We start from the raw sequence: 19,118 nt of genomic DNA on the forward strand, positions 1-19,118 counted from the left end.
CCTCCCCTTTAATTAGAGAAGCAGACAAAAGGACCATGGTGACTCTGGAGGAGCTTCAGAGTTCTGCAATTCAGATGGGAGAATCTGGCCAGAGGACAACTATTAGTCGTTTATCCCACAAATCTGGTCTTTATGGAAGAGTGGCAAACAGAAAGTCATTTTTAAAAGCAAGGCATAAAAAGGCCCATTTGCAGTTTGCAAAAATCCATATAGGGGACACAGCTATCATTTGGAAGAAGGTGCTCTGGTTATATGAGACCAAAAGTGCAACTTTTTGGGCTAAAAATGCAAAATGCTATGTGTGGTGATAAAGTAACACTGCACTTCACTCTGAAAGCACCATCCCCACCGTTAAACACTCAAAAGACTTGAGATTGGGGCGTAGGTTCACTTTCCAGCAGGACAATGACCCTAAACATACTACCAGAGCTACAATGGAATGGTTTACATCAGAGGTGGGCAATTAATTTTCCCCAGCAGCCACGAGAGACAGTGACTAAACGGAAATTAATTCTGCTCAATATTAATAACAATTACCGTATATACGCGTGTATATGCTGACCCGTGTATAAGCCCACCCCCCTAATTTTGCCACAAAAAACTGGGAAAACTTATTGACTCGCATATAAGCCTAGGGTTAAATGGTGAACCAAGAAGATGCTCCACAGATAAACAACCCTCCCATATGCTGCTGCACAAGAGTTAATGCTGGCCCAAGAAGATGCTCCATAAATACCCCCCATAATATGCTGCTGCACAAGAGTTAATGCTGCTCCATAAGATGCTCCATAAATACCCCCCCATAATATGCTGCTGCACAAGGGTTAATGCTGCCTCATAAGATGCTCCATAAATACCCCCCATAATATGCTGCTGCACAAGGGTTAATGCTGCCTCATAAGATGCTCCATAAATACCCCCCATAATATGCTGCTGCACAAGGGTTAAAGCTGCCTCAAATACCCCCCCATGCTGCTGCACAAGGGTTAATGCTGCCCCATAAATACCCCTCATGCTGCTGCTGCACAAGGGTTAATGCTGCCCCATAAATACCCCCCATATGCTGCTGTACAAGGGTTAATGCTGCCCCATAAATGCTCCATATATACTCCTTATTTGCTGCTGCTGCATTAAAAGAAAAAAATGACATTCTCACCTCTCAGTCGCTGGGGGCAGGCGCCAGTGTCCTGAGCCCCCGGCACCGGCGATATCCACCGCTCTGTCTCCCGGCTCTCTGCAGTGACAGCAGAGGGCGCACACTGACTACGTCATCGCGCCCTCTGCCGTCACAGCAGGAGGACCCGGAGACAGCGGTGCACGGCTTGGAACGGGGACAGGTGAATATTACTCTGCCCCAGTCATACTCGCCTCTTCTGGTACTTCTCTGCAGCCCCTGCTTCTCCTCTGCCGTCTGCTTCCTGCATTCAGATGGTCACGTGGTACCACTCATTAAACTCATAAATATGTGCATATTCATGAGTTTAATGAGTGGTACCACGTGCCTGCTGAATGCAGGAAGCAGAGGGCAGAGGAAGAAGCAGGGGCTGCAGAGAAGTGCCAGGAGAGGCAAGTATAATCTCTGACACCCCCGCTCATTCCCCGGTATATGACTCACGTATAAGCCGAGAGGGGGACTTTCAGCACCAAAAAATGGGCTGAAAATCTCGGCTTATACACGAGTATATACGGTATTATTTATATTCATATTACTTGTCGTTTAACCACGCTGATGCTGAGACTGTGCACAGGATACAAGATCAGGGTGCCACATAGCCTCCCTATATAGAGTGAGCCATGGCACTATATGTAGTAAGTTTAGTTATGTACCTGTATCTACGTAGTAAGCATGGTTCTGTTAAGGATGTATACATTGTAAAGAGAACAAGAATGCAAAAATTTGGAAATCTTAGAGCCAAATTTTATTCACAAGAGAACATAAAACATATTAGAAGATGAACGTTAATATTTTCAAATAAAATGGAAATATATCCAACTGCTTTAGAAATTGATATCAGCAACATCTCAAAATTGGACAGGGCCATGTCTACCATTGTGCAGAATCCAATTTCCATTTACAACAGTTTATAAATGTCTGGGGAGTGATGAGATCAATTGCTGGAGTTTTGGTAGAGGAATGTTGTCCCATTCTTGTGAGATGTAGGATTTTGACTGCTTGACAGTCCCGAGTCTTCTTTACCAGATTTTTTACTTAATGCATCACATGTTTTCTATTGGTCAAAAATCTGGACTGAAGGCGAACAAGTTTATTCACTGAACTCTTCTGTGAAGACGTGCTATTGCGATGGATGCAGTATGTGGTTTTCCACTGTCTTGGGTGGGAGAATATGTTGCTCTAAAATGTCTATATTATGCTCAGTAGTGATGGCGCTTTTCAAGATGTGCAAGCTGAACATAGGCCATAGGCACTAATGCAACCGAATAACATCAGAGATGAAGGCTTTTGAACTGTGCGCTAGTAACACTCAGGATTACTCTGCCGAGTCTGACGGACACTGCATCCGTGGTTTCCATTAAAGAATTTTACATTTAAATTTGTCTGATGAGATAACATTTCTTTTTTGTCTTAGGCTGGTTTCACATTTGCGTTTTTTTTCGCGGTAATTTAGCGCTAAATAGCGCATGCGTTTTTTTTCCCTATACTTTGCATGGGATGCGCTTATGTGCGCATACACATGCGTTTGTACGCGTTTTACCGCGCATGCGTTTTTTTGCGGTATGCGCTCGGGCGCACAAAATGCAACTTGTTGCATTTTTTGTGCGTCCGATTTGCCTCAAAAAAACGCATGCGCGCGCAATGCGTTTTTTTACAGCAAGACACCCATTATAAGTCTATGGTGAGCATATGTGCGCATTGGCATGCTTATGTATGCGTTTTTTTGCACATGCGTTTTTTTTTACCATTAGTTTAGACAATGGAATTTAGGGGTTTGGGTAAAGTTAGGGTTAGTTAAGGGGGTTTAGGGTTAGGGTTAGGGTCAGGGTTAGGGTTAGGGTCAGGGTTAAGGTTAGTTAGGGTTTGGGTTAGGGTTAAGTATGGTTTGGTTAAGGGTTAGGGTCAGGGTTAGGGTTAAGTATGGTTTGGTTAAGGGTTAGGGTCAGGGTTAGGGTTAAGGTTAGTTAGGGTTTGGGTTAGGGTTAAGTATGGTTTGGTTAAGGGTTAGGGTCAGGGTTAAGTATGGTTTGGTTAAGGGTTAGGGTTAGGGTCAGGGTTAGGGTTAGTAAAGTCATGGTTTGGGTTAGTGTGAGGGGCCACCTAATGTTGGAAAAAAACGCAAACGCGGTAAAAACGCACTAAAAACGCATACAAACGCATAAAAACGCTGCATTTTTTTCATGCATGCTCATAAAAATGCTTGAAAAAAACGCAGCAGTTGTATGCTTTTGTATGCGTTTTTCAATGCGTTTTTTTGCGGGAAAAACGCGCTGCAAAAAAAAGCAAGTGTGAAACAGGCCTTAGTCCGTTTTAAATGAACTGTTGCCCAATAAAGACAGCAGTGCTTCTAGATTTTGCTTCTTTAATGCATGATAGAGCTGTAACTTGCATTTGTGGATGGCACAGCCAACTGGGCTCACAAACTGATTTATGGAAGTATTCCAGTGCACATGCAGTGATTTGCACGACTGAATCTTGGCAGTTTTAAAAATAGTACCACCTGAGGGTCGCAAATCATGATATTCCAATACGGCCAAACAGTCTTGCTCCTTGTGTACCTGGATATTTGCAGAATCTCTGAATCTTTTTGATGACATTATGTACTCTAGATGGTGGAATATTCAAAGTCTTTACAATATTTCTAAAATGGTTCTACAATTTTTAGATGCAGTTGGTGAGCTTCTTCCCAGCTTTGCTTCTGAAACTCTGCTTCTCCAACTTTTTTACAAAGTCATGTGACAGTTAAAAACAGATCCTATAGCTGTTTTTCATTAGCATCCCTTCTCCAGCTTCTTCCTGTCCCAACTTGAGTTGTTTGTTATGAATGAGTTACCGTAGGAGGCAAAAGCAGAAATACAAGCTAAGTCCAGAAAACCAGAGAAGTTGTCAACTATCAGATTGCAGACCCCTGAACCTATCAACACAACTAGCAGTAGCCGTGGGGGGTTCCTACAATGCCCTAGACCCCTCGATCACAGCCGGAGAATTACATAGGCCTAAAGAAAGAAAGGGGAAATCTAAACTGCCCCAGAGCAGACCCCAAAGCAATAGGCAGCCCCCAACATATAATGACGGTGAAGCAAGATGAAAATACTAACACAGACAGAAAGATAGACTGAGCAAAGACGGGGCCCAAAACTACCTAGATAGGAAAGGACAGGAAGGCTGCTGTCTGCAATCTGCCAAAACCCTATCAAAGACATAAGCCAACAAGCTGATATGAAAAAGGCCCTGAAGCAGCTAGGCTTCAAAAACTAAATCAGCACTCAGGTATTTTCAGAAGACAGAGCTAAATGAATTCAGCACACCCCAGCAGGGAATGGCAGAAATCCAGAAAAACAAAGCAAAACAAAGTCAAAGCACCAAAGCAAAAGGCCGAGCAGCAAACTTAGCTTTAGAGGAGCAGGAATTCAGACTAGTCTCCAAGGATCCCAAAGAGAAATCACCCGCAGGGCAGAAGGGAGTCGGCAGCCTTATATCCAGTCAGTAACTCCACTCAGCCAGTCATCATCATCAGCCTCAGGTGTTTGATAATCAGACTCACTACCTTTCTTTACCAGAAGAGGGAGTTCCTCGGGCCTCAGTAATGAAGGGGAAAATGAACTCACAACAGTTGTTGCCATCAATTTCTAAATGGAGTTATTTTTTTCAAATTAAAAGTTTAACTTTCACTTTATGATATAGAACTATATTCTGTTGTAAATAAAATGTTTTTAAGGATTTCAAAATAATTTAATTCTTGTTCTTTTTACATTTTACAAAGCGTCCCAGACTTTTTTGGAATTGGGGCTGTATTTTAAAAATTGACTCTCCAGATCTTTTTCACTAGTACCACGTGCGATAACACAGCCAAATTATGAGATGTGATGCGGTTATTAATTTCTAAATAAGATATATTTTTTAATATGGAAAAATGTTTAACTTTCTCAACTTTTAGTATTTTTTTGTCCTCTGCTGTGAATAAAATGTGGCTACAAGAGATTTCTAAATCAATGAATTATTGTTTTCTTTATAAAGTCTCCCAACTTTTTTGGAATTTGCAGTTGTATTTAGTAAGCACTGTTCTGTATATAAGTAGTAAGCTTGGTTCTATTACCAGATGTATACAATAAGCTCAGTTCTGTTCTTGAATATATGTAGTTAGCTCTGTTCTGTTATGGCAACTATCAGGCTTTTATTCGGAGTCATACTGCAAGACTCGTTTAAAGGGTCGATTGTGACTTGTAGAATTGCTGCTTACAACAGGTGGTGCTATAGAGTACATGACCTCTTTTCTGAAGAGGCAATTTGCATGTGGCATCTATGTAATAATAAACCAATGTTGGGGACCAGCCAATAATAGCAGTACCAATCTGTAAAAATGAATGTAGAGGATAAAGCAAAGAGAATGATAAATAATAAAAGTTAAATTTTAGCATGATCTTTAAAAGGATCTATATACACTACCGTACAAAAGTTTGTGGTCACCCAGACAAATTTTGTGTTTTCCATATAAACTCATACTTTTATTAATCAATTGAGTTGCCAAATGAATTTAAAAATCTAGTCCAGACATTGACAAGGTTCGAAAAAAAGATTTTTTATTTGAAATAATAATTTTCTCATTCAAACTTTGCTTTCGTCAAAGAATGCGCTCCCTTTGCAGCAATTACAGCATTGCAGACCTTTGGGGCATTCTAGCAGTTAATTTGCTGAGGTAATCTGGAGAAATTTCACCCCATGCTTCCAGAAGCCCCCCCACAAGTTGGTTTGGCTTGATGGGCACTTTTTGCGTACGATACGGTCAAGCTGTTCCCACAACAGCTCAATGGGGTTGAGATCTGGTGACTCTGCTGGCCACTCCATTACAGATAGAATACCAGCTGCCTGCTTCTTCCATAAATAGTTCTTGCATAATTTGGAGGTGTGCTTTGGGTCATTGTCCTGTTGTAGGATGAAATTGGCTCCAATCAAGCGCTGTCCACATATTATGGCATGGCGTTGCAAAATGGAGTGATAGCCATCCTTATTCAAAATCCCTTTTACCTTGTACAAATCTCCCAGTTTACCAGCACCAAAGCAAACCCTGACCATCACGTTACCTCCACCATGCTTGACAGATTATTATTATTATGCATTTATATAGCGCCATTTATTCCATGGCGCTTTACATGTGAAAAGGGGAAATATACACAAGTATAATAAACATGTTTAAGACAAGGGACACACAAGTACATAAGGAGAGGGGACCCTGCCCACGAGGGCTCACAGTCTACAGTGATGGGTGAGGATACAGTAGGAGAGGGTAGAGCAGGTCGTGTGGTGGTTCAGTAGGACGAGGATCATTGCAGGCTGTAGGCTTGTCGGAACAGGTGGGTCTTCAGGTTCTTCTTGAAGGTTTCCGTTGATGGTGAGAGTCTGATGTGTTGCGGCAGAGAGTTCCAGAGTATGGAGGAAGCACGGGAGAAGTCTTGTTGTAATGTCACGTGTGACTGGATACACCGCCTCCAACAGGGCGAATTTAAACAGAGTTAAGGGAAACACCAGGGAAACCGTTACAATGGAGGGCCCTGCAATAGGGAACGGGGACGTGGAGACCTCCTGTACTCCCCTGAGTCAGTGTCCCTACACTCCTGACGATCCCTAGGCAGGTTCCACACCTGGCGACGAACTGGATACCTCAAATCCCTAGCTTGCCCTGCACCTATCCCTTTCTAGTGAACTGGACAGTGCAGAAACTAATCCCACCACTGCACTAATACACACACAAGGAAAGTAACAAACAGGGAGAAACACCACTTAGCTTAGCTCTGTTACTATTGCTCCCAGCAACAGAGTACGACACCAAAGTTTAGCTTCACCCCTGAAGCTCGACACCTGAATTCAGCTTCCGCCTGAAGAAATTACACCAGAGCTCCCCTGAGCGGCAAGGAACGCCTTTCTGTCGTTCCTTCCTTCACCAGACTTGGTTGGAAATGAGCAATATCACCAACAGTGAGTGAGACCACCTGCTACTCCTTTATAGGTAGGAGCCAGGGAATCACACCTGCTTCATAATCACGTGCACTAACACTAGCGGCCACCAGGGGCAACTAAACTAAAGTAACCAGAGTGCAATGACCCTAACGACCACTGGGGGCAAAACTAGAACTAAAACAACCACAGTGTAATGACCCTAATGGCCACCGGGTGCAAAACTAACTTTAAGCAAACAGCTTAAAGGGAAAAAAAAAAGTTTATTTGTGCAAAATCTGTCATAATCCAACCTGTATCATGACACTTGTATGCGGTTGTGGGAAGAAGAGATAAGGGGAGATGGCGTCAGGCATTCTTCTAGCATCTTTTCAGTTGTTCTGCAACTCACAAATGTTCTTCTGTGTGATCCAAACACCTCAAACTTGGATTAGTCTGTCCATAACACTTTTTCCAATCTTCCTCTGTCCAATGTCTGTGTTCTTTTGCCCATATTAATATTTTCCTTTTATTAGCCAGTCCCAGATATGGCTTTTTCTTTGCCACTCTGCCCTGAAGGCCAGCATCTCGGAGTCGTCTCTTCACTGTAGACGTTGACACTGGCGTTTTGCGTGTACTATTTAATGAAGCTGCCAGTTGAGGACCTGTGAAGGCGTCGATTTCTCAAACTGTACTTGTCTTGTTGCTCAGTTGTGCAGCGGGGCCTCCCACTTCTCTTTCTACTCTGGTTAGAGCCTGTTTGTGCTTTCCTCTGAAGGGAGCAGTACACACCGTTGTAAGAAGTCTTCAGTTTCTTGGCAATTTCTTGCATGGAATAGCCTTCATTTCTAAGAACAAGAATAGACTGTCGAGTTTCACATAAAAGTTCGTTTTTTCTGGCCATTTAGAGAGTTTAATGGAACCAACAAATGTAATGCTCCAGATTCTCAACTAGCTCAAAGGAAGGTCAGGTTTATAGCTTCTATAAACAGCCAAACTGTTTTCAGCTGTGCTAACATACTTGCCCAAGTGTTTTCAAGGGTATTCTAACCATCTATTAGCCTTCTTACACAGTTGGCAAACACAAAAGTACCATAAGAACACTGGACTGATGGCTGTTGGAAATGGGCCTCTATACACCTAGGAAGAAAATGCATTAAAAACCAGATGTTTGCAGCTAGAATAGTCCTTTACCACATTAACAATGTATAGAGTGTATTTCTGAATCATTTAATGTTAGCTTAAGTGGAAAAAAAACTGTGCTTTTCTTTCAAAAATAACGAAATTTCTAAGTGACCCTAAACCTTTGAACGGTAGTGTAGTCTGACAGACTCAAGAACCAAAACCAAACAGGGCCCTAAGTAAGGTCCATAATTCCAAATAAAGGTGCTCAATATCAACAGTGCACATTAATGGATCAATCTCCCCCGTTTGTTGTCATGAAGATTCAACATAGGTAGATAATTCTGAAGATTGGGGGGCACGAATGTGCTAAAGTCCCCTGCCGTGCGCCTTGCAATTGCTCCCGCCCTTACAAAAGCACTGATGCGTTTCATCCCACATAAGCAGGAATCATCAGGGGAGTGTATTTGCAAGTAGGGGGCAGGGATAGAGATTCCGATAACAACAGGTAAGTTACAAAGTGGCGTTCTGCAGTTACAGGAATCTCCACAATGGCCTTGCAGAGATCTGCATAGTATTAAGCAGTTTAAGGGTATGGAGGTACTGAAGTCCAAAAAAGAGGGATATAAGCAGACCCTCAGCAATCAGAAGCACCTCATCACTTGTTGAGAAGTCTGACGTCATATTTCCAGTAGGAAATTTCTATCAGACTATATAGTTCCTTTTAAAGATTTATAATAAAAGGTTAATTTTTAGCATTATTAGCTCTTTGTTTATCCTAAACATTTATGTAGCAAGCTTAGTTCTGTTCCAGTATCTATGTAGTAAAGTTCTGTCCCAGGATCTATGTGGTATGCTTGGATCTGTTTCCTTACCTATGTAAGTAAGCTTTGTACTGTTCCTCTATCTATGTACCGTATATACTCGTGTATAAGCCGACCCGTGTATAAGCCGACCCCCCTAATTTTGCCACAAAAACTGGGAAAACTTATTGACTCGTTTATAAGCCTAGGGTGGAAAATGCAGCTGCTACTGGTAAATTTCAAAAATAAAAATAGATACCAATAAAAGTAAAATTAAATTGAGACATCAGTAGAATAAATGTTTTTGAATATCCATATTGAATCAGGAGCCCCATATGATGCTCCATACAAAATTCACCTCATATAATGCTGCACAAAGGTTAATAATGGCCCCATAAGATGCTCCATAGAATATGCCCCATAAAGGTTATGCCCCCATAAGATGCTCCATAAAGGTTATGCCCCCATAAGATGCTCCATAGACTATGCCCCCATATGCTGCCCCATAGACTATGCCCCCATATGCTGCCCCATAGACTATGCCCCCATATGCTGCCCCATAGACTATGCCCCCATATGCTGCCCCATAGACTATGCCCCCATATGCTGCTCCATAGAATATGCCCCCATATGCTGCTCCACAGAATATGCCCCCATATGCTGCTCCACAGAATATGCCCCCATATGCTGCTCCACAGAATATGCCCCCATATGCTGCTCCATAAATTATGCCCCCATATGCTGCTCCATAGATTATACCCCCCATATGCTGCTCCATAGAATATACCCCATATGCTGCCCCATAGATTATGCCCCCATATGCTGCTGCTGCTGCAAAAAAAAAAAAGCCATACTCACCTCTGCTGCTCAGGACCCGGCACCTGTGATATTCACCTGTCCGGGGTCCATCACTGCTCACCACTGTCTGCGCGTCCTCTGTCAGTGACTGTTAAGCCAGCAGAGGGCGCGGCGCACACTACCTACGTCACCACGCCCCCTGCTGGCTAAACATCACGGACACAGGAAGCAGCAGATGGCGGTGAGCAGCGTGGGAACGAGGACAGGTTAATCTCGCTATACTCACTTGTCCTGGAACGTCTCTGCAGCCTCGCTTCTCCACTGTCTCCCTTCCTGCCTTCAGCGGTCACATGATACTGCTTATTACCACTAATGAATAGGCGCATATTCATGAGTTTAATGAGCGGTACCACGTGACCACTGAAGGCAGGAAGGGAGACAGTGGAGAAGCGAGGGGGCTGCAGAGAGTGCCAGGACGGGTGAGTATGATCTGTGACACCCCCTCCCCCGCTGACCCCCAGGTATATAACTCGTGTATAAGCCGAGAGGATGACTTTCAGCCCAAAAAAATGGGCTGAAAATCTCGGCTTATACACGAGTATATACGGTAGTTAGTTGGTTATTTTCCGGCATTTATGAAATAAACTTGGCTCTGTTCCCAAATCTGTGCATTAAACTTGGTTTCTGGTACTTTATCTATGCAGTAAATGTCAGATCATTGATCATCAAGATGGTCTATGTTATAGTGGACTACCAGAATGGCATTTGGGTTGTTGATATTTTATGTTTGAGATAACCTTATAAATATAATTGCCTATATCATAGTCCAGTTTCACATATCCATAAAACACAAATTATGCCTCAATTGGAAGACCCAGAATGACCACCAGGCCTCCAGATCTGAGCAAATTGCTTCATATATCCCTATAAGGCACTCAACGCAGGTCGGTAGACCCAGTGGTTTGGCCAGTTCTTTCAGTCAGAATACAGTCCGTGCGAAACTGGCCATATAACCGAACTACATCTACAACTAAAACACAAGAAAACTATTTTTGACTCCTCTAAATCATTGCACTTTTAGAAAACATCTGGATAATGTATTTAGGATTGCACATGTGTATGTGATCCTAATATGAAAACATCAGCCTTTTTTTTTTTCTTTTACAAAACCCTGCTACCTCCTGCCTTTATACAGCGGTAAGCATGTTAAAGAAGAGACAGTTGTAACTTAAGCGCCAGTGCTGTGTGATTGCTGCTTTGGCTCAAATTTCCCATCCAACCCCTGTGCATGTCCCTGACGCATGGTCTTCCAGATTCTTTAATAATTCACCAGAACTACACAGTCTAAAGCTCTCCATGATTGATATGCAAAATTTGATAAATTACCCTAACAGGGATGAGGATAGTTTCAATCTAATTGCAATTTCTAGTGGTCAATTACATAAGGCCTTGGCCCCCTTTTTTGGTTTGGGGTGGATCTGGGAAAGGGGAAAATTTTATTATGTGAAGAAAATTTCCAACAATATGGTTTGCAATCTTTGAATATGTCCTATTTTGAATTAACCTGCTCTTATTTTCCCAGAAAGAAATTATTCTTAATGCTCATAGTAAATATAGTCGATGCTTCACTTTTCCAATATTGTATGCAGGCCAAAAGTGTGAATTTTAAAAGCCAATAAAAAAATATATTAACAAGTAAACTCACTTGCACAAATGAGGCTTTTCCGCCATTACAGTATACAATTTGCTCTGTCTCCACAAAGTTTGCTGCATGTCCCTCGGAATCTATACCTAAAATATAAAGCAGAATAAAAAGGGAATTTAAGCAGACACCGGCAAAAAGCCTCTTTAGTATAGAACACGGAGAAAGACTTACTAATTATGTGCAATGGACAGACATTGTAAACTTAGTCTATACAGTCTTAAAATACAGCAAATCTATCATATTGGCTAATGCTGGATAATAATCCAGATCCATATTGAGACTGTCTAATCTAGCTTACAACAATTGATTTCTCAAGCCAAAACTGGTGTACATCATTTATAATTTGACATATTTTACAGAGATGCAAAACAAATTTTTCACCCCTTACACATTTACTGGGTAACGCCCCACACCTCAATATTTTAATGCATCTACACTACGTTACAGGCACAATGTGAGCTAAATGATTTGCTGCAAGTGTTTCTTTAACCCTTGCAGTTAATGACAAAATAAGGGGGGGGGGGGGGGGAAGTAGCTCAAAATGTTACGTCAACTCAACCCATAAAAGAGATAGCCCTAATACAGGTCTGTTGATAAAAAATATGGCTCTCAGAATAAGGATTTTATTGCACAAAAGTAGGAAAACAAGGCAAAGAAATACTATATATTTGGGATCACCATAATCGTACTAACTCTTGGACTGAAGTTAATAGGTGAACTATTGCCATGCATGCAAAAAATACAGCATTTATATGTTTTTTTTCCCTTATTTAAACACTTTGGGTCTAATGCATTATTGCATTTGCACTTTCTTTTTTTCTAGCTTTTGGCATTTTTTGTCTGTTTTCCATTTGCATCTATTTTAAAGTTTATTCAGTGTGCGTGGAGTTTCCAGATGTTTTTGGCTGATTTTTCAATTTTTTTTTTTTACTGAAATTTGTCAAATGTACTTCAGTCCCTAAACTGAAAAGATATTATCAAAAATTTTGTGCCATTTTAGGAGAAAATGCAACTGTGCGCTAAAAAGTTTCAAAAAAGTTTAAAGAGAAAAATTAAGAGAATTACCGTATTGATTTTGCGTAAAATTCACAAACCATGGGAGCCATTTTGAAATATTCAGCATAAAAAAAAAAACTAATACCCAAATACAAAAAAGGGACTTAACAAAAAAATGCTGTTTCTTCAAAGTCAAAAATTAAGCGGCAAAAAGTGGAAACAACTTATTTATGAACACTAATTACCACATAGTGACTCTAAAATTTCATGATACTTTGTTTTTGGAATAGCAAAAAGAAGATAAATTCAATACCTCTAACATAATATCTGACACCAGCTCGGAAGCAACTTCTTCTAGAGATGAGAATCCAATCAAAGTATTTTCCATTAACAGAACAGGAATGTATGGCAACAACTAGAAACACAGGTCAGAAAAACAAGCTGATACAAAATACAGAAACATTAAATAAATGACACAAAAGAGTGTTAAATGGGTTTTCCAGACCACAAAGAAAACTAGTGATGTAGTGTAAAAGCAGGAATCCCAAGGTCTCATTCAGACACCCTGTTTTTCACATACATAAAAATATGGTGTCATCGTTGTTTTGGATCTGTGTATCAAAGTGTTTCATTAGTATTTTTCACATATGGATAAATTACAAAGCTTCTCCTATCCTATGCCATGTTAAACATGGACAGAAAACAGCTGCCCAGTGTGCTGTACATGTTTTTCAAGGACCTGAGGCAATTTAACTCACAGCGGTACACAGGTAGAAAACAGGAACACTCACTTTAAATCTTCAGTTGATTTATTATATGGTGGCATAAACCAACAGAAGAAGGGGAAAGTAAAACACAACCCTTCAGGCAAAAACCGGAAAACAAAGGAAACAAAAATGCTGTACACAGTCCATACATTTGCAGGGAGCTGCCCACTCTGCAGCACCACAGGTTTTGTCTTTCCTCCTGAGGACACAAACCAATGGAGATGCTTTCTACAGTCCTGCTGAACCAAGACTGCCTCTAGAACCCAGCTATTTAAGCCCCAGGCCACACCCTGGGGTTGAGGTAAGGTGGACATCCTCCCACCGGCTCTATGGATGTCCACATAACCCACCTGCTTCTATGGATGTCCACATAAAAGCCAGCCCATTATATAAATTAGCTTAACTCCTCACGGCACTTGGTGTGCTGGAGAATAAAACTCTGGGTTTTAGATCACTGATCCATTAAGCGTAGTGGCACATATCTCCCCTCTAGCACTTTACCAGTGACTTTGTCACAGACCCATAGAACTTTTATTGTTAATTTTCATCTGTTCTGCCAGAAAAAAAAGACAGACATATCTCTAAGTTTTTCACGGACACACCGTCTATGAAAAAAAATAAATACACAAAACATGTGAACAGCTCAATAGACTATAAGGAGTACATGTTGTATTAGTGATAAACACTGATAGAATATGGGCATACAACACAGTTGTCTGAATGAGGTCCAAGAAAGTAATGTACACACTTAATATCCTGCTCTCTTCCACAGTCAAGGAATGACCGATTATACAGTATGTATTTGCACATTTCCAGTTACATGCCGATAGCTTTCTCTTTCTCTTCTATTCATGCTTCCTGTAAACGTTAACTACTTAATGATCAGGTCAAATTTATTAAGTCTGAACATTGTCACTTTATGTAACAATAACTCTGGAACGCTTTAACATATCCCATTTTTTGGGGACTTTTTCATGGGACATTGTACTTTATGATAATGGTAACCTTAAGTTGATATGTTGTGTTTATTTATAAAAATATCAGATATTTGACAAAATTTGTAAAAAATTAGCAATTATTAAACTTTGAATGATTATCCCTTTAATCCAGATAGTCATACAACACAAACACAATAACATTTCCCTCATGTCTGCTTTACATGAGCACCATTTGTGAAATGTTGATTTATTTTATTAACAATTTAAAAGGCTTAAAAATGTGGCAGTAATTTTCATTTTTTTGTAAGGAAATTTACAAAACTTATTTTTTTAGGGGCCAATTCAGTTTTGAAGTGACTTTGGGGGTCCTATAAATTGGAATCCCCCAATAGTGATACCATATTAAAAACAGCACACCTTAACGTATTCAAAACTGCTGTCAGGTAGTTTATTAATTATTATTTATTAGGTGCTTTTCAGGAATTAATGCAAAGTGACATGGCAGGAATGAAAAATTTTTAACACCTAAATGTTTTTAACTTCAGAACAGGTCACTATAGCTGGATGACTTTACGGCCGTTATTCAGACATGAATTGCCATCGCAAACATCAGGACAACACGATCAAGATCTCAGGGTGCCGATAGGAATAAAGAGGGAGCCCCCACACTCTATCATCTAGATGCCGTAGTCACTATTTACAGCAGTATTTAAGGGATTAAAAGGTCATGGTCGGTGCCAACAATAATCATGGCTGATGCAGCAAGTTGTCAGCTATAGTATACAGCTGCTGAATCGTCACCCGTCGGAGGATGCTATTCTCTTATAATTGCTGGTCAGTTTTAAGTCGTAGTGGTGGTCAATAAGGGATTAAGCACTAATCTGCTAAGCACAATTGGTTGAATAAGAAACGGTCGTTATCTGGGTGTAGCAAAATACTTAATGTTCACCATCTTCTGCTGTTCCTAGCGCCACTCCGATCCTTTTTTGCACCATGTGCCCGCAGTTGTGACTGGCCGAATCAATCCTATATTTGCTAAGTAGCCAGGAAGTCATTTCTCAATACCAGTTTAGCAGACGCAGAACGAGGCTCTCATAGGTAGAAATGGGCGGACACCTGGATGTTCGGATAAGGCAGGTTCAGCAGAACACGTTAAAAAAAAAAAAAAGATCGGGTCCAGGTGCCAGAACAATACCCGGACCCGAAGACCAGTCACTTGAATAGGGTGCCTGAACACGGCTTCTGATCGGCGGTAAAATCATCACCAACGGTCAGACCGCCACGATTCCCATGCTGTCAAAAGACAGTGTGAGCCCGCAGCGGTGATCAGAGGTATAAAGTTCAACTCCGGTCACTGGTGTCGGCTGATGGGACTACAGCTAGAAAAAGCCGACACCTGCTGCCACTAACAGTGAAAGCAGGATCAGCTGTTGAGAGTATTCATCAGCCGATGCCCGCACTCTAAATAATTTTTTTAAAAAACCCGTGTGGGTTCTCCTGCATTTTTGATAGCCAGCCTCACAGCTTCAGCAAGGTTGGTTATTAAGAATAGAGGGGTCCCCATGCTGTTTTTTTTTTTTTTAAATAATAAAAAAAAATAAACAGCATGGGGTCCCACCCATTTTTGACAAACCAGCCTTGCTAAAGCAGACAGTTGGGGGCTGGTATTCTCAGACTGGTAAGGGGCCATGTCTATTGTATATTGGCCCTCCCCCAGCCTAAAAATAGTAACCTGCAGCCGCCCAGAAAAGGCACAGCCATTAGATGAGCTCCTTTGTATTGTCTGGTGACATCAAGTCGACAGATTAGTAATGCAAAAGCATCTATAAGATACCTATCCATTACTAATCTTATAGCTATATTGTCAATAAATGCACAGCAAGAATAAAGTCTTTTATTTGAAATAAAAACAAAAACACATTTTTACTTTATTTAAAAATAACAAACCCGGTTATACTCAACTAACGCCCATTCCATTGAATCCCTTGTCTCCTGTAATAAAACAAAAAAAAAAAACAAAAAACAACAATATCCCTCACCTGTCCATCATTCTGTCCCACACTGTAATCCATTTCTGGGGATATATAGTTTTCAACCAGGACAGTGTGAAGATGCGACCGTCCAGGCTGAGAACTACTGATGAATGAGCTCATAGAGGTCACAGCTGGCACTGAGGCTGTGTTCCCAGCCGGGCCAATGAACTACAAATCGGATTAATTTATTTACTGTACATACTCGTGTATAATCAGAAAACGCCCCCCTCGGCTTGTACACGAAGCAATTAACCAGAGGGCCAGTCGGGGAGGGGGAGCAATGAGTGACAGAGGCAGGAGCCAGCAGCTGTGGCTACAGCCTGTGCCGCTACTAAAGAGAAATTAATATTCATTTCTCAAATAGCACGCACAGTGACAGCTGCAGACGCCGGCTTCCAGAAGACATCATACTCACTCTCCAGGGTGCCTTGCATCTCGTTGGTCCTGGCGCCCTCACAGCACCTCGTTGGTGCCGGCTTCCAGCAGCACTTCCTGTGCTGAGTGATCACGTTGAAACTGCTAATTAAGGTAATGAGTATGCACGCATCTCCAGTCCCATAGGCGTGGAGTGCATATTCATTACCTTAATGAGCGGTACCACGTGATCGCTCAGCACAGAAAAAGCTACTGGAAGCCGGAACGAGGTACTGCAAGGATACACTGGAGGGTGAGTAGGATGTTTGCTTGTTTTTATCTTTGTAATAGGAAGCATGCATACCAGGATGGGAGAGGGGAAGCTACGCATACCAGGACAGCTACGGGGGAAGCCACACATACCAGAACAGCGGCGGGGGAGCCTCGCATACTAGGAAAGGACGGGAGGAGCCACGCATACCAGGACAGAGATGAGGGGATAATGTATACCCGGCTTGTATTCGAATCAATAAGCTTACGCAGTTTTCCATGGCAAAATTAGGTGCTTCGGATTATACTCTGGTCGGCTTGTACTCGAATATATACGGTAATATTTTGATAGATCGGACTTTTTTTTGAACGCAGCAATACCAAATCTGTATTTTTATTTTTTTAGTTGGTTTGATTTTAATGGGACAAAAGGGGGGTGATTTGAACTCACCTTTTTTTCCAGATTTTTTATTTTACTTTTTAGTGTATTTAATACTCCTCTAAGGGGACTTGAAGATCACTTGTGCTATACATAGCATTGATTCGGCACTGCTATGTATAGAGAAAATCACTATCTTCTATGAACACCAGCTAAATGCTGGCATTCATAGGAGAATTATGACGACAGGCACAGGGGTCTTCAACACAACCCCTGGCTGTTATGGCAACCCATCGGTATACGTCATATTGGTAAGTGGTTAAAAGGGTTGTTCACTACTCAAACAACCACTTTTCAGTTATGTTCCTCCTAAGTAAAATAATACCAGCCCTTCTCATCTCCGGTGTCATTCCAACAGTGTCAACACTGGCTCTAGCAGGGCTCGTATGACCATTACGCTTTGGTGAGCCCCGCAGACAATCAGCGTTCTCTTCGGACTCTCTCCATTTGGGATAAATCTCACATCCGTATGAAGTCAGAGAAAAGACTCAACTTTCTCTTACTTCGGATGTCAGATTTGTCAAAATAAGGGAAGAGTGAAGCGCAGCTGAATTGCTGCAGGACTCACGTGGCACAATGTCAAATGAGCCCTGGAAGAGACAGTGACAACACTGCTAGAATGGCACCCACACAGGATAGAGGTGAGTATAGTGATAATTTTACTTGGAGGGAATATAGTGACTGGAGCAGCGCGAGCAACAGTAGAAGATGGCCACTGCTAAGCATTTTACTACAGATGAGGAACATATAATACTGATACCAATAAGGTGGTTAAATGAATAACAAAACTTGGAGTGGTACTTATGGTAAATTAACTTTAAAAAAATGCAAGTACATTCGCAGGTTTTGATCAGTGTGTTTGGTCTAGTTTTTATAGTCAAAATAGTCGAGAATGTAAATGGAAAATGTCTTATTCAATTTTGCTCAAAAGCTGTGCAAGAAATCTCCTTGATACATGCAGCCATTCACTTCTTTCCACCTAAATATTCCTACAGTTGCCGAAAATTGCATTAAAAGCGTATGTAACCAAATGATAATACTCAAAACGGCTTCTCCTATAAAAGTTAGAAAATCTTAAAACCCCAATATTCAGTGATTAAATTTCAAAAGATACATCCATGAATGACTGGAACTGCAAATTTATGAATCTGTAAGGGAAAAGAGTAACATATTACTAATCATTATTAATCATAATAGGGAAGAACTAATAAAAACTTAAGTGCATGTCTCAGCCAATTATGATCGATCATGCAGGAAGCTGCAATAGTAATTATAGGAACTTCCAATATATATAGAAATATAATTTCTATAATAATAATAATAATCTTTATTTTTATATAGCGCTAACATATTCCGCAGCGCTTTACAGTTTGCACACATTTCATCACTGTCCCCGGTGGGGCTCACAATCTGAATTCCCTATCAGTATGTCTTTGGAGTGTGGGAGGAAACCGGAGTGCCCGGAGGAAACCCACGCAAACACGGGGAGAACATACAAACTCCTTGCAGATGTTGTCCTTGGTGGGATTCGAAACCAGGACCCCAGCGCTGCAAGGCTGCAGCGCTAACCACTGAGCCACCGTGCTGCCCATATAAATGGAGATTCAGTGGCGCTTATGTGAGAGATTGATTCCAGCAGCAACACTAAGACACCCGTCACAGCAGTGTCAGAAGAATGCTTGTAAAACAACCAAGAAAAAAAGTGTGCGCTTGGATAAACTCAAATGTGGGTGGTACCAAAAAGGGGATAAGTAAAGGGCCTGTCACACTAAGCGATATCGCTAGTAA

The 19,118-nt window shown here is 41.3% G+C and overlaps 1 protein-coding gene across 3 annotated transcripts in view; it reads right to left on the minus strand.

The window, feature by feature from the left end:
* Positions 1-19,118, minus strand: part of SACM1L (SAC1 like phosphatidylinositide phosphatase) — a 449,760-nt gene that overhangs the window by 225,230 nt on the left and 205,412 nt on the right. For all 3 annotated transcript variants that reach the window (XM_073549855.1, XM_073549857.1, XM_073549856.1), the window contains 3 exons: positions 18,445-18,478; positions 12,843-12,944; positions 11,534-11,619 (listed from right to left, as the gene is read on the minus strand). In XM_073549855.1, the coding sequence (XP_073405956.1) occupies positions 11,534-11,619; positions 12,843-12,944; positions 18,445-18,478 (222 nt within the window). The remainder of the gene's footprint in view (positions 1-11,533; positions 11,620-12,842; positions 12,945-18,444; positions 18,479-19,118) is intronic.

This window comes from Dendrobates tinctorius, unplaced genomic scaffold (genome assembly GCF_039654945.1).
Source record: "Dendrobates tinctorius isolate UK_male_01 unplaced genomic scaffold, ASM3965494v1 ptg000162l, whole genome shotgun sequence".
NCBI lineage: Eukaryota > Metazoa > Chordata > Amphibia > Anura > Dendrobatidae > Dendrobates > Dendrobates tinctorius.